Consider the following 16,446-nt stretch of genomic DNA (forward strand, 5'->3'; position numbering starts at 1 on the left):
ATCCCAAACCAGATTCAAAAGGCCCAAAGAAACCTCAGCACTGACTGTACAACATACCACTGCACCTGCTGGAGACTGAGAAAAGACTGAGTGTAATAGGGACTGCACAGCCCACTTGTACTGTAGCCAAAAGTCAATGTCTCAGTCTGTATCTGCTGACAGAGGAGTGTAAACCTATCCGTTTCTGTGCCAATCTGGAGGGATGCTAAAGAAATGGAAGGAATAGAATAGGCTTAAAAGGCTTAGCACAGAGTCCTGGATATTACTGTGGTAATAGTGCAAATGAGCCAACACTCACCTCTTAACTCAGGCCAGATCTTATTCTTCCATTGATCCACACACACAATCACAATCAGCCCAAACGCCAGCACAAATACCATCCTCAGGGATGCCAGAACCAAAAACCTAGGAAAGGAAGCAGACAGTAAGGCAGAAGTAACAGAATTCTTTCTCTTTGCTAAAAAAATAATTTCAATGTAACGGACATCTCTATTGAAGACAAGGACTTAAAGAAAGTAAGTTTCTGCCTAACTTTGCACAGTAGTTTTCCAACTGTAATAACATACAATTTTATTTCTATTCTGCAACACTTTGCAGTTCAATATGGACAACAAACAATAAAAGAAACTGTTCACATACAGTGAATTACAAGTATAAGTCACACAATTAATAAATCAAGAACCATAAATGGATATTTAAATGCTATACATCTAAGAATGTCTTAAACAGGTAGGTTTTAAGCAGTTTTCTAAACTGTAGATAAGATGTCAAATTTAATTTCAAAAAAACATGAATTTCTGATTCCCAGCTTGCTGCTTGCTAAGAAAGCAATCTACCCTGAAATTTCTTAAACACGTATCCTCTGGCTGGGAGGAAGACAAAGAATGATAGACTTCTCAAAGAGCAACGAGAATTGTTAAATACAAAGTGATCAGTAAATAACCAGGCAGCAAACCACAAAGTGACTTATAACAAAAACAACCTAACATAATACGTGCCTCCACAGGTACCTAATGCAATTTACGAACACAGGGTGTTATATGATCTGATCTTTTAAAACTGAAAATCAGATTAACTGCCATGTTTTGTAACATGCAGAGCCTTTGAAGGTGCTTCTGGGTACCAGACAACATAACTACTGTATATTACAATAATTTATAACGATAAAACTAAAGACTGCACCAAAAGTTGAAACACTGTAGTGTCAAAATTTGATCTGATAGAGCTTAATTTCCAAAGAGCAAAGAAACCCTTATGCACAATTTCATCCACTTTTGCTTTCATGGTTAAGTTCCAATCTAACTGAACACCTAAGATTGTTTTTGACTCAGCTCTTTTTTCCTGCTCCTCTGTATTTCCATGGGATCTGACACCACGAGGCTTTTCTCCTCTTATACACCCACCTCCAATGTCTGGTCATTGGCAATGCTCCTGGGCTAGGGTTCATGCAGAAGGGCTCTCACTCACAAACCCTGCAATCATGGGCTGTGAAGCTAACTACCAGGTGCCACCGTTAAACAGTGACCACGACTCCTCCTTTGAGGGCTATGCATGTTACCTCCACATTGAATGGAATTTTCTGCACATTGTTACCACTGATATCACTATTGCACACCCATTATCAGAGTCCAGATGTGGATGCTACTTAGCGTTTTTTCACTTTAAGCAGCTTTTGGCAGCTTTCCACCATACGTGCATGAGTGCCTTCCAGCCTAGCATGAACACTCAGGATCAGAAGTCCAATAATATAGGTAGAAGAATACAACTCCTTGGGAAGTGGGAGGGGATGCGAGACTATATATCCTGCTGTACTAGAAGAACACCTGCTCCAAGGATGAGCAGAACAGATCATACGGGAATCCCTGGTTACCAGGCTCACCCAAAACAACAAAGGATAATACAACAGCAAGGATAAGTAGAAACCAATCTACAAAGTGTATGTTTATTTGTGCCTCACCTTGGAATAAAAAGAGATCAAGTTCTTATCTTGAAAATATATTTTCTAGTAAATAGGTGTGTCATTCTGGACTAGCGGGTTATCTCCCCATGGCTGGGAGCCCATATGCAGAAGGAATCCACTCCGGATTTCTTCTGTGACCCTCCTACTTCACCGGGAGCTCTACTGCCACCTGCAGTTAGTACACAAGCCTGCAAGAGCTCCATCAAAATTATGTGACGGGAAAATGGGACACTTCCTAAACCAATAAACTGTTCTGTTCAAACATAACACTTGAACAATCAATCAACAACAGCAACAGAAAAATCAAAGGAGCTCAGGTAGTACCCCTATAGATGCCAAAACATATTATTCAGCATTCTTCAGGGCCTAAAGAAAAGGCTCGAGTCTGCAAGCTGTGAGAGGGAGTGCTTTTTCATGTTGTGGTCCAGAAAAGTGGAATAAGCTCCCATTAAACATCAAAAAAATTTGGATGCCTTAAAGAAACTTAAAATGACAAGTTTTGTTGTATGAAATACACAGTTTGAGATGATGGGCCTTGAAAACCTGAGTTTGAGATTGATTTTGGCATAGGAGATGTCACCCATATGTAAGAACACACTGCCTGTCCTCGGAGAACCTGATTTACCCTGGTGAGTGCATAAATAAGTATGCTCTTCAAACACTATACAATCAAGAAAACAATGAATATCCCTTTGGGAACAAATAACTGGTAGCTAATTTATAAAAATATATCATGTCCCTCTATCTTGTCCATTGGACTGCTTTAATCCCCTTACTTTCCATTATATAAGCAATGAAGGAAAGAATCAGAGTCCCTATGCATCTAGATACAGGTATAATAATCACAAGACACTTCCTTGTGAGTATGGGGGCCCAAGTACCAAACTCCAAGCAGCTGAACAATGATGGTGATTCCAAAATTCAGTTAGGGGTAATATATTTAATATATATATATATATTGCCTTTTAGTGGTACAACCAAAGCAGTTTTTGTACCTGGGGAAATGGAGGGTTAAGTGTCCTGCCCAGTGTCACAAGCAGCTACATTGGGAATTGAACCCAGTTCCCCTTCAGTCCACTGCACTAGCCATTAGGCTACTCCTTCACTCCAAAATATACCTATTAAATTGGTGATTTGATCACATGCACACAGATCTCTTGAATATTCCACAAGTCAGACTTATAAGGACACCTGAGAACTGGATTTGGGAGCCACCACACTGAACAATATATCCCCAGAAAACATACTCTTGACTGAGTCCTTTAACCATCTTTCTTCTCAAAAGAGACTATGTTTCGTTTTATTTTAAAACGCGATATACAGCCCCTCCTTTGTCAGATCAGAGCGATTCACAATTACATAGTAATAGTACAGTAAGAACCTATAGTATTTTGGATCCTAGAGACTCTGCTGGCTGAATCCTAATACAAGGTTGCAGAGGCCTAGACTAGAGGCAGTATGTGATGACAAACATTGCTCTGCTAATAAAGGTGAAGTCGAGCTTCAGTGTTCCCTTGAGATCATCTAACCTTCAGATTCAGAGAGTTCTCCAGTGATACAAACTAGGTGCAGAGGCGGAACTCTACAATTAAAATAATTGCTAAAGATTTCCTTACAGTCACTACAGTAATTGTTCATTCTTCTGATTACACACATACAAATGGGTGTAAATTCACTGGCTGGCCAGGTTCTTTGGCTCCTGTAAGGTAATGAAAGGTTTTGAGTATGGAGTTACACCCATGAGTGGTTTAGTTTTATTAAAGAGAATGCAGCTGCAACTTCTGCATCACCGTAGGAGGCCACAATGCTATCTATTGTAAAGGAAAAGCCAATAAAAACATGATAGGTTTATTTCTTTAAAATAAATTTCTAGTGTCCACAAACAGTTCCCCTGGGTAGGCAGAAGAGGGTTAAGTGCACAGTTACACATTTTGACATTTTTATGTATTCTTTCCAACCCAACAGAATGTTAGAAAGAAAATGTACATAAAAAGTCTACAAAACAAACTTGTCTGGATCAAAATGTAATGGAAGAAGACCAAATTTGGTGTGGGAAGGGAAAGACCTACTATAAAGACAAAGAAATAAAGGCCCCCATAAATGCCCCAATGCATTTCTATGTGAGAAGATGTTCCAACACTAATTTACTGTAACAATGCACCCTTTAAACATCCCTCGACTCTCCTCACTTGGTCATGATATATTATGAAAAGTGATTGCTGGTGTCAAAACTGAAATACAAGGCTTTAAAAATGGGTAAAATGTGTTATTAATATTTTTGCTGCTCTGTTTGACTTGCAATATCTTTGCAAATAAACGAAAGCAGGACTTGAAATTTCCACAGTAGTTGAGCAGTTGTACCAAGAAAGAAGAAACCATTTAAATTTGTTACAAATCTATGGCACCTCAAAGATGAAGCCAAAAATTAGCAAATTGAGTTTTTGGCCAACTTTGGCATTGAGGCATTAGAAAAGCACTTAGCCTAGACTTTTGAAACTCTAAAAGCTTATTAAGTACAAACAGTTGCACATGTAGATTAAATTTCAAGCTGTGCACAGGAGGTCCTTGAAGTTGCCCATTTGTTTCGTATGACACACACAAAAATTTTAGGGCCTCTCTTACTATACTTCTCCCTCCGAATCTGCGGTTTCAGTATCTGCTGATTTGGTTATTCACAATTTTGGGGGGGGAGAAAGAAACACTGCATCTTGGACCTCCCCAGACCTTACCCGATGGTAGTCTAGCGCAGTGGTTCCCAACCCTGTCCTGGAGGATCCCCAGGCTAGTCAGGTTTTCAGGATAGCCCTAATGAATATGCATGGAGCAAATTTGCATGCCTGGCACCTCCATTAAATGCAGATCTCTCTCATGCATATTCATTAGGGCTATCCTGAAAACCCAACTGGCCTGGGGGTCCTCTAGGACAGGGTTAAGAACCACTGGTCTAGCGGGCTTTCGGGGCAGGAGTAATCTTCCTACGCTCCTACCCCATATAGATCACTCATACAAAATGGATGCAGGGAGTTCCCGTCGTAGTCTCGAGAGACTACGGGAACTCACGGCAGAGATGCCCACTCTCTCCCGCCATGCTCGCACAATCCACCAAATCTACCCTGCTGTCAACCAACCCCCCCCCCACACATACTTATTCAGGAAATCTGGCCGGAGAGATGCCTACCCTCTGGCTGGCAAGCTAGCCTCTTACAAAATGGCGGGCCTTCCCGGTGCATCCTAAGATGTGCTGGGGAGGGGCCTAAGGCTCTGACTGGCCCAGGTTGTTTAAGATTCCTCTTATGGGAGGGGCCTTAGGTGAAGATACGAGCCAGGAAGCGAAGACCTTGATGCCCTAGTGCAATTTCAGCCAAAGGCCTCTGTGGCCCATGATATGCAGAGTCCTGCGAAGAATGTCGCACCAAGGGCTGGTAGTTCTGGCGATCACCATGTCCAAATAGCCTTTGCACGATAAGGCTGCATGCTCAAGAGCCATGCCGTAAGACCAAAGCACTCCAGATCCTCCAAGGCGATAGGGCCCTGTACAAGCAACCACTGATGGTAGAGAAGCCTGAGAAACTGATTTCTCTGTAGACGGATGAGATCCACATATCACGGACACCTTGGCCAGTCTGATGGGACCAGAACTACCAGCCCTGGGTGCGACATTATTTTTCGCAGGACTCTTTATCATGGGCCATGGAGGGAAGATAAATATAAGTCCTGCCTTTGGCCAAAGTTGTACTAGGGCATCCAGGTCTTTGCTTCCTGGCTCGTATCTTCGACTGAAGAACTGAGCTGCCTTTTTGTTGCCTGTCAATGCCATCAAATCAAAAATCGGGTGTCACCAACCACTCAAAATGCTGCTGAATGCCTTGAGATAGCGCCCATTCTCTGGGATCTAGGGTCTTCCGGATGAGAAAATTCACTTGTACACTGTTCACTCCTGCTACACATGCCTGAGAGGGCTATTAGATGACTCTCCGCCCACTGAAACAACACTTGAGCTTCCAGGTGTAGAAAAGCATTCTTGGTGCCCCCCCCCCCCCCACCTGCTGATTGACATAGGGCTACTGCTGTTGCATTGTTTAAGAAAACTCACACAGCTTTGTTCTGTACTGTGCCTTCGAACGCCTGCAGCACCAGGTGCATATGGCTCTCAGCTCCAACTGGTTTACTTGATCACTTCCTCTGGGAGGGCGACCAGCACCCTTAAACCATATATCCTTCTCAATGCACTCCCCAACCATATAGGCTAGCATCTGTAGTCAGAATCGTACATGAGGAGATGCCGAGTAGCACTCCTCAGGTAAGGGACTAAGGCTCCAGCCACCAGTTCAGACTGAGACGCACCTTCGCTGTCCAAGTAGATGCTTCTACAGCGCATCCCTGTTGGGATAGGAGTGCCCTTGCCTAGTGAACCACATTTATAGTCTCTAGCACTGACCCCAGCACCTGAAGGTAATGACAAGCTGTTGATGCTGGCCTGTCCAGAAATTTCCTGATCTGCCATGAGTTTTGCTCTGCAAGCTTCTGGCAGAAACACATTGCTCTCCTTTATGTTGAACAGAATTCCAGATACTTCAGGACCTGCACCAGCTCCAGGTATCTTTTTTGAAAGTTGACCACATGCTGCACTGCCGTCCTTCCTTCGGATTCGGACGGGGTGCTTATCAGCCAATCATCTAGATAAGGATGCACCTGCATCCCCACCTTGTGGAGATGTGCTGCTGCTACCACCATCACCTTGGTGAAGATGTGTGGCGCTGTGGCCAATCTAAATGGCAGGGATGAAAACTGGAAGCACTGCTCCAGAACATAGAACACGAGAACCTCCTGTGCTCCAGAAAAATGGGAATACGCAGAAAGGCTTCTGTCTCGCGTGTAGAGACAAACTGAGGAAATACAGGACAGTGTGGAACAAAAAATGCTAATGAGGCTCTCTACATAGAATCTAACAGAAAGGGATTGACTAGCCAAGAGTTCAGGAATGATGTGCCTATTGCACTAGAATAATTGCTTAAGTGTGTTACTCAGATATCTTCTTTATGGATTTTGCTACTGTTGACAACCCAAAATACAATAAAGTGAATGTTTAAAATATGTCCTTGGAAGTATTGTAGAATCAATATTAATGCCTGTCTGAACAAGCAGGTCAAGGCAGTTTACAAGCTTGAAATCTTTCGGTGACCCTTAGGTATTTCTTGTACTCACCCTGCAGCCCTGCCAGGGCTACCACAAGGGAAAAAGCAAGAAAGTAGGCTCAAGCAGTTCCCATGCTGGGACTGCAATTACTTGGGCAGAATCAAGAGCTCCACATGCCACACTGCTTTCAGAGCTCACCAGAAGGCAACGTTGAGTGCCAGACAAAGCAGGGCACTGTGCAGCGGCCTCTCCCACACCAGCACCGCCTGAACATAGCCCAGCAGCGGCTCCCAACCGTCCAGAGCCGCCAGCAGAGAGCTCCTCACGACCCGCATCTGGTCCTCCCGCTCGCCGGGGCAGAGCGAGGGCGGTGGGGGCCGAGGCCGGGCTCCCGCCGACTCTTCCTCACGCTCCCTAGACAGCTCCATCCGCTCCTCCGAGACGGGCATCCAGGCGCGGCGTCACCGTGGCGTGGTGACGTCACCGTAAGCTGAAAGAAACGAACATGCGTTAAAGGGAAAACTGAAAAGCAAACGCTGAAGCACCACAAAATCTAAGGCTCCACACCACTCCCTTACCGGTTATGGGTTATTTACCACCTGCAGCACAACACTGGATTGGTAGAAAGAAAGAAACCCCAGAAGGAATTCGCTCGCCCCTTCCCCCTCTCATATCGTTTTTCGCCTACCGCACAGTAACGCCTGCTCGCCTGAAAACACAAAATGCCCTAGTCCCGATCTCGCCTGTGCGCGTGCGCGACAGGTCCCAGGCGTCAGTCCGACCGGCCGTTACCAGCCGGCCAATCAAAGAGCGCAGACTGTGGGGCGTGCTTTGAAGTCCCAACAATCATTTTCCCTTTCCGCTAGCCGTCGCAGGTCCGCATAGGGTGCCAGAGTGAGGCTTGGAACACACCTGGGAAACGCGCATGCCCTGAAGAGCGGTGCAAGTTGAGCGCGGGACCAGAGCCCTTCTGAGCGTGAGGAGAATTTGGTTGGCGGTTGTGCCGAGGCGCGAGCTGCGCAATGCCTCGGGAAATCATCACCCTGCAGCTGGGCCAGTGTGGCAACCAGAGTAAGACGGTTCTCAAACCCAGTTTCTGTATGAGGGAATGAGGGGGTAGGAAGGCCGACTCGCGACTTCGTACGTCATTGTCTTTCGAAAGGCTCCGCAATAGACAAGGAGTAGGTTTTCGTACTTGAAAAAAAATCCATATGTTGTGGTAAAAGCTTTCACTGTTTGACGTACAGTCGTGCCAAAATACTAGGCGCAAGGTTGTAGCGCTCGCGCTCTTTCGGGAGGCATCAAATGGACACCCGGGGGCGGCCTCATCCCACCCAAATTACCGGTGGGCTACAGCGCAAAGCTCATAATGCAGAAATTGGGACTGAAATAAAAGCAAAGGAGCACAAAGGGTTTGGGTTAAGCATCACTTTTAACATAGGCGCTGTTCTGCACTCTTACATATGAGCCTTTCATAAATTGTACTTTAATTTTTATTTTTGGAAAGGCTCATTTTCAAATAGCATTAATATATTCGCTTGTTTCTCAGCAGCACTCAAACTTGCATTTGCTTCTTTCTGCTTGTAAAAGAAGACAAGAAAGAAAAAGTGGCTTATGCTCAAAACCTAATTCTAATGACTATCTCTGGCTTTAGTATTCCACCCAATGCTCTAATGCAGGGGTCCCTCTTGAGGGCTGAATCCAGTCGGGTTTTCAGGATTTCCCCAATGAATATGCATTGAAAGCAGTGCATGCAAATAGATCTCATGCATATTCATTGGGGAAATCCTGAAAACCCGACTGGATTCGGCCCTCAAGGAGGGACTTTGGAGACCCCCTGCTCTAATGGTTATAGCATAACCATTAGTGCAGACCACATTTCAATGCAGTCATTAAATATTACATTACATTAAGGATTTCCATTCTGCCATTACCTCGCAATTCAAGGCAGATTACAAAAAGAGATGTCTGGTCATTTTCAGGGAGAATAAAGGGTAGAGTAGGTTGTTTCTGGGGGTTGGGAAGTTAGTGGAGGGAAGGAAGAGGACTTGTGGTGTTAGGTCTTTTTCCAGGGATTTCTTGAGCAGTATATATGTGGTGTTTAGATCTTTTTTTAAGAATTTCTTAAACAGTATAGTCTTTATTTTTTTCTGAATGTTTTGTAGTCTGGGGTCACTTGAGGGTAATTCAACTGTTCGCCTACCCCTCGCTAAAGCTTTGTCATCTCAATAGATTCCTAGACAAAACCTTTGCCTTCCTAGCAGCCAAGATGAACCCATGGCTCGCCCAAATGATACTCGAGGCCCCCTCTTACCTAGGCTTAAGAAAAACACTCAAAACTTACCTATTCAACAAACAAGACCCGTAATCGCCCCCCTTCCGGTATTACCGGGCCCCACGCGCGGCCCTCTCCCCCCCTCCTAAACGCTTTCTTCCCTCTCTTCTACCCACTCCCTTCTTCATCAGCCAAGTTCGGCTAAATGTGTTATTAATCTAATAAATTGTTGTAAATCGGCATGTCAATGTGGATCCTAATGTAATTATTGTGAACCGCCTAGAACTCGAAGGGTATGGCGGTATATAAGAATAAAATTATTATTATTATTATTAGTAGTAGTAGTAGATTGGAGATTTGGTTGTCAAGTTTTGCTGCTTGAGTGGCCAGGAGGCCATCATATAGTTTTTTTTTCCTTTTAACTTCTTTGATTGGATGGGGTGTGAGTTTTCCTGTGTCTGGATGAGGCGGTTGTTCACGTAGGTTGGGCTGTCTCCATTTATAGTTTAGAATAGTAGACAATAGAATTTGAATAGTATTCTTGCTGGAATTGGAAGCCAGTGTGAGTTGAAGTAGGCCTCTGTAACGTGGTTGTGTTTCCTCAATGAGTAGATGAGTCCAGTGCTGTGTTTGTAATTGTTTTGTTATTGTTGCAGGGCAGGGGAGATAAAGGATATTACAATAGTCTAGAATAGTGTTCTTCAACCGCTGGTCTATGGACCGGCACCTCCATCGGGCCCAAGACAGTGTTCTGCAGCCACCGGTCTACGGTGCGATCAACGTGGCATCTTCAGGCCGGCTCCCTCAGTGCTGCGGTGCACAAAGCCATGGGAAAAGGCTCCTACACGCGTCCTGCGCCTGAACCGGAAGCCTTCTCTCTGACAACGTCAGAAGGAAGGATTCCAGATGAGGTGCGGGATGTGCGCAAGGAGCTGCTGCCCACAGCTTTGTGCACTGCAGCACTCGGGGAGCCAGCCCAAAGATAACACCGGAAGGGCAGGCCAGAAGGCAAGGCACAGCATGGAGAGAGAGAGATGATAACGGTAGGGGGAATGCTTTAATTTTTTTATTTAGTGATTGATTTACATCTGCTGTCTGTTCAGGAAAAAATGCATTTGTTTCTTTTCCTCTGGGATTGTATTGCTTGCAGAGCCTTGCATCTTAGGGTTTGTTTGTAAATATTAGTACTTTTAGTTTTTGGTCCTGCATTTGCAAGGGGTTATCTGGTTTCTGGAAGGAATGAATGTTGAAAAGCATACAATGTGCTTTGTATTTTAATTTTGTGTATTTTAATGTTGTGGTTAACCATTATCTGTTGTTAATACAATTATGTTGTGTGTGTGTGTATATATGAAAAATGAATGGAAAAAAAGGTGTTACAATTAGTACTATTATGGGGGCGGGGTCTGGGGCAGAGATTGGGTGGAGATGGGCGGGGTGGAGATGGGCAGGGTAGCCCAGTGTTCTTCAACTGCCGGTCCACAAAACAATTATTTTATTTCCGCCGGTCCTTAGGTGTCAAAAGGTTGAAGAACACTGGTCTAGAAGGCCTAGTATTAGGGATTGTACTATGAGCTGGAATTGTGTAATCTCGAATTTCTGAACTTGTCTTAGGTTTCTCATGACTGCGAAAGATTTCTGTATAGTTTTATTGATTTGCAGTTGCATGGTGCAGCATCTGTCTATTGTCATTCCCAGCAGTTTTAGGATGGGTTGTATGGGGGTTAGTTAATTGCATTGATTTCTATGTTGGTTATGGTTGGGATTTTGTTGTTTTCGAGGAGGATGAATTTTATTTTGTCTGGATTCAATTTCAGTTTGTGGTCTTTCATCCAAGTTGCTACTGTTCGATGTACTGTTGCTGTCATAGAGGGCTGTGGTTGATCGAAAGGTATGAGAATTGTAATGTCATCTGCATAGCTATAGGACATGATGCCTTGTTTGTCCAGGTGGGTGCCGAGGGAGGCAGTGCAAAGGTTGAAGAGAGTAGGGGATAGTCGGGATCCTTGGGGTACGCCGCAGTGGTTGGCCCAAGGATCTGATTTTTCTTTATCCAATTTTACCCTGTAGGTTCTGGTTTTCAGGAATCCTTCAAACCATGAGTATACTTTATCTGTGATACCTATGGTGTCCAGAATTTGATGTAAGATGGTGTGTTCCACCAGATCGAATGATGCGGTCAGGTCCAGTTGTATGAGCATCATTTTTATTCCTGTGTTGAGGTGTTGTCTTGCTGTGTCCATGAGGGATCCTAGTAGTGTCTCTGTGCTGAAGTTAGATCTGAAGCCAGATTGTGTGGGGTGAAGTATGTTGTGGTCTCTTCTAGATAATTGGTGAAGAGTTTAGCTACTAGCCCTTCTATTATGTTGACATAGAGCGATATTGAGGCAATGGGTCTGTAGTTGGATGGTTGGTCTATTGGTCCTTTTGGGTCTTTTAGGATCGGAGTGATGATGATTTCGCTGAGTTCAGTTGGGAAGTAAGTTAGTGTGGTTTGTATCCATTGTAGGAGAAGAGCTCGGTATTTTGTGCTGGAAGTTTTTAGGAGATAAGGTGGACAGTAGTTGAGGTCGCAGAATGCGTGGCTGTACTTATTGTACAGTTTGTTGCATTCAGGCCATTGTATGTTGGGGAAATGGAACCATGTTCTGTCTGCTGCTGTAGAATCTTTTTCTGTGGGGTGTATTGTGCATTCAATAAGATGGGTTGTGGTGTCATTGAGGATAGCTCTGGCATTTGTAATTTTGTTCTGGAAGTGTTCTGTTAGAAGGGTGGCTGAGTGGGGGGAGATATTGTTCGTGGTCAGGTAGGGTTTTGTGTCAAGTTAGGGCTTTTAGGATTTGAAATAGTTTTTTGGTGCCTTGGGTTTCTGTGCCTATTTGGTTGGTGTAGTGTGCTTTTTCTCTTTTCCTTTAATTGTGTTTTGTATTGTTTGTTAATTTTTTTCCAGGCGATTTTCTTTCTATTTGTCTACATTGTCTTTTGAGTAGTAGTACAGTGGAACCTCGGTTTGAGAGTAACGCGGTTTGCTAGTGTTTTGCAAGACGAGCAAAACACTCAGCAAACTTTTGTCTTGTAAACCGAGCACCACCCTGATAAACGAGCTCTCAGCAATGGTGGGTACCTGCCTGTGGGTGCTGCAGCGTTTTCAGCGTGGTGGCTTCCTTCCCTCGGGGTCCCTGTGCGGCTGCTCTCCCGCTTCAGCCGATGCCTCTGCCGTCCGTCAGCGGTTCCCGATCCAAGCCGGCCGCCATCCTGTGCGAGCATGCGAATGACCGCTCCTCTCCTGAGCCAAGCCAGCCGCTGCCCCGACAACACGCTCACCACGTACAAGCACGCAGGACGTCCTGCGTGCTTGTGCGTGTTGTCGGGGCAGTGGCTGGCTTGGCTAAGGAGAGGAGCGGTCATGTGCATGCTCGCACAGGATAGCGGCCGGCTTGGATCGGGAGCCAGGAAGCGCTGACGGACGGCAGAGGCATTTGCCGAAGCAGGAGGGCAGCCGCACGGGGACCCCGAGGGAAGGAAGCCACCACGCTGAAAGCGCTGCAGCACCCACAGGCAGGTACCCACCCCTGGGCCACCATAGCAAACCTTGGTTGTGGAATGAATTGTTTGAGTTTACATTGTGGCCTATGGGGAACTTTGCTTTGATATACAAGCATGCTTCTAGAAAGAATTATGTTCGTAAACCAAGGTACCACTGTAGTTCATTGTCAAACCATTGGTCAGAACGTCTGCTGGTTCTAGTTTTGGTTTGCAATGGGGCTAGTTCATCAAGGGTATTGGTGCTCAATTTGTCCCAATGTGAAATGAAATCCTTAGGGTTGATTTCTTGGATAGTTTTGTCTATTTTAGTCCAGAATTTGGTGGGTTTGATGTGTTTACGTGATGTGTAGGTTACTTTTTTGGCTTTAGGTGTGGTTTTGGTCCAGTTGATGTTGAAGGTATATGTGTAGGTAGCGGGACCATGTTCCATTGGATGTACGAATTTCTGTTCGGGATGGTTGATGGATCATGAAGGCTACGATGTCTAATTGGTGACCTTTCTCATGCGTGCTTTGTGGGTTTAATATTTGGAAGGTTAAGGCGTTGAAATGAAAGTTATCTACTTGTTTGGAAGATTGGTCTTCAAGGTGTAGGTTTAGATCTCCTAGAATTAGGTTGTATGCTGCTGTTAGTAAGTTTTGATATATGAAGTCTTCAAATTCAGGTCTAGCAGTATTCCAGTTGCCCGGTGTTATGTAGCAGAGCATGCAGTTTAGTGTGTCTTTTAGTGTGAATCCTAAAAGTTGGCAGGCTAAAAAGTCCATGTATGGGGTGGATGTTTTTTCCGATATATTAAGGATTAGGGCGTCTTTGGTTAAGATTGCTAATCCTCCTCCTCCTTTTTTTTTCTCTCTGCAGACCACTGTTATTTTGTATCCCTGTGGGCACACTTCAGTTAATTTGGGGTCCGTGTCAGAGATGAGCCAGGTTTCTGCGAGGAAGAGGCTGTCCAGGTTTTCGTTTATTATCCAATTTTTATAGGGTTTGTTTTTGGGCCTACGGCTCTGGTGTTTAAGTATGCACATGAAAGTGTAGTGGTTCCTGTATGAAAATTGTGAGATTTTTTGGGGTAGATGAGTGTTTTAGAGTGAGGGTAAGGTTTGGGTGTGTTGGTCTTCTTCCCCATGCTGGTGTGATGGGATGTTGAATGTTGGTTTGAGTTTCTGTCTGTTGATATTCTCCTGTGTGGGTGGTGGATTTTGTTTGTAGTTGTTGAGGGAGTAGGTAAGAAGTTGTATGTTACTGCCCCCTAGCTGGTTATAAGAAGGATTATCAGTAGGGTGTTCTGGGCTTGTGAGAGTAGCTTCATTTTGGTGGCTTAGGGAGGGTACCGACGGAGGAGAGGTTTTTGGAGGTTAAGATATTTTTTATCCTTAATTTGAATCAGGATGGGTAGGGATAGGAGAGTTTATGGTGGTGCTGAAGTGATACTGAAGTGGGAGAGGGGTTTGGGACTTTGAGTGACCTTATTTAGTTAAATTAAATTAAGAAGGTCCCGCTGAGCCTTCCAACTGGCTCAGTGGATTTAACGTCAGGGGGAGGAGTGGAGTGGGCTCCCACGCTGTAGCAACCTCCCCAGTCTCTTCTTGGTCCGATGAGGACATGGCAATTCTTTAAAAAAAAACCAGTTGTCAGATGCATTTGGCACCAACAAAAATAACGCCAGCTCCAGGGCATCATTAGAAGGGTTGATTGAGAGACAGGGTATCTAATGAATCCCCTTCTCTCCCATTAACCCAACCATCCTGCCCCAATTGAGCTTCCCATGCTACCCTACCCCCTACTGTCCTGGCGTTTAAAAAAAATGCCCTCATGGTCCAGTGGGAGGCTGTGCCAGGCCAGACCCCTCTCCCCACATCTTCCCTGGTGGCGTAGGATAGTACTGGCCCACCCACCACACAGCCTGTTGTACATTTGCTGGAAGGGAGGAGGGAATAGGTATCTGGGTGGCATCATCAAAATAGAGTTGCCTAGCTCTGCTCAATGCATCCTGGGATGCACTAGGTAGAGTCTAACTTCCAAATGAGGAAGTTTTTCTCTTATGTGGTAGTTAGGCCTTGTTCAGTGCATCCCAGAATGCATTGGGCTAGATGATGCAATTTTGATGCTGCTGCTCAGGAGGGAAAGATGTCTATTACCTCCTCCCTTTTAGCAAAGGTATGTTGGAGTTGTGTGGGGTGGACCAAGGCGATCCTAGGCCACCAGCGAAGACTCCAGTGAGGGGGGGGGTGTATGTCTGGCCTAGTGTCCTATTGGATCATTAGGGCTTTGTTTAGGGTTGGGGTTTACTGAACCACCAGGGCTGATTGTGAGTAGGATATGGAGAGACTCTGCCCTGCCTCATCTTGGGGTGGAGGAGGGGATCTGGGTTCCCATTGGGGTCCACTGGAGGGAATTTGGGACAGGGCTAGAGACAATGTTTTTAATGTCAATGTTCCTGTCAGTGATTGATCCAATTGGTGCAAATTCAACCGTGTAGCACACATCTGCGCCCTCAAATATATATTTTCAATTTCTTTTTTTTTTTACTTGTCTTTAATATTTAAGCACAGAAAACAGGTTGCCAATATGTGGCTTCACTTTCAGATTTGCCTGAACTTGCATGGGATTTCTTCTGTTTCCAAAAGAAGTCGAAACCAGCAGACTTGAAACTGGAAATCAAAAGAAATCCTTGCTTCAAATCTTCCACTGCCAGCTTTTTGGGGAGTTGCAGACTCTGGGACGGCGACATGTCGCTACGCTTTCTGTGGAGGATAAGCGTCGGCTGTGAGATGTCCGTTCCCAATTTGGAGGTCCATTTGACTCAGCGGGCCAATAGGGATATCTATTTCCAGCGTTATCGCTTGCATCGCTGGGGGGGGGGAAGGCCGGGCGGCTTTTGGCCAATCTTGTGCGTCCTCCTCGAAAACAGGTCATTCTGTCTATTAAAGATGGTGGGGGTCGTCTCTATACAGGGGCGGAGGACATTCAGTCCCAATTCGTTCATTTCTATGAGACTATATTCCCATCGCGAGTCGTCCGATCTAGATTGCATGGATTTTTTCCGGAATTTAGCTTTACCTCAAGTGAACGCTGCCCAACTTGAACTTCTGAATGTACCGGTTACGGTGGAGGACATTCAGGCGGGTATCAAAGCTTTGAAACTCACAAAAGCGCCAGGCCCTGATGGGTTTGGGCCCAAATACTATAAGATAGTGGCGGATTTGATCCCTCCTGCGTTGGGGGCTGCTTAGAATGTGATGCATTTGGGACAGGGCTTGGGACTGCGAAATATGGCCCATGTGGTCTTGCTCCCTAAACCGGGGAAAGATCCTACCCAGGTGGGATCGTACCGCCCGATCTCTCTGCTTAACCAGGATGTTAAACTACTGGCTGCTATACTAGCCCGCCGTTTGAATGCCGTTCTCCCTCTATTAATTCATGAAGATCAGGTGGGCTTTGTCCCGGGCCGGTACGCTTCTATGAACCTTTTTCGGGCACTGATGGCATTACACTTGAGAAGGGGGACTGGGAGCAAATCGGCTATAGT

General features: G+C 45.2%; 2 protein-coding genes across 2 annotated transcripts in view; one reads left to right on the plus strand and one right to left on the minus strand.

Moving 5' to 3' along the window:
- RETREG3 (reticulophagy regulator family member 3) overlaps positions 1-7,899 on the minus strand; it is a 62,761-nt gene extending 54,862 nt beyond the window's left edge. Inside the window, exons 1-3 of the mRNA XM_033918153.1 lie at positions 7,675-7,899; positions 7,295-7,586; positions 299-405 (exon numbers count right to left, since the gene is read on the minus strand). Of these exons, the coding sequence (XP_033774044.1) occupies positions 299-405; positions 7,295-7,545 (358 nt within the window). The 5' untranslated portion in view covers positions 7,546-7,586; positions 7,675-7,899. The remainder of the gene's footprint in view (positions 1-298; positions 406-7,294; positions 7,587-7,674) is intronic.
- A 39-nt stretch (positions 7,900-7,938) lies between these two features.
- Positions 7,939-16,446, plus strand: part of TUBG1 (tubulin gamma 1) — a 57,162-nt gene continuing 48,654 nt past the window's right edge. Inside the window, 1 exon segment of the mRNA XM_033917551.1 lies at positions 7,939-8,167. Within this exon segment, the coding sequence (XP_033773442.1) occupies positions 8,119-8,167 (49 nt within the window). The 5' untranslated portion in view covers positions 7,939-8,118.

This window comes from Geotrypetes seraphini, chromosome 13 (assembly GCF_902459505.1).
Source record: "Geotrypetes seraphini chromosome 13, aGeoSer1.1, whole genome shotgun sequence".
Classification (NCBI taxonomy): domain Eukaryota; kingdom Metazoa; phylum Chordata; class Amphibia; order Gymnophiona; family Dermophiidae; genus Geotrypetes; species Geotrypetes seraphini.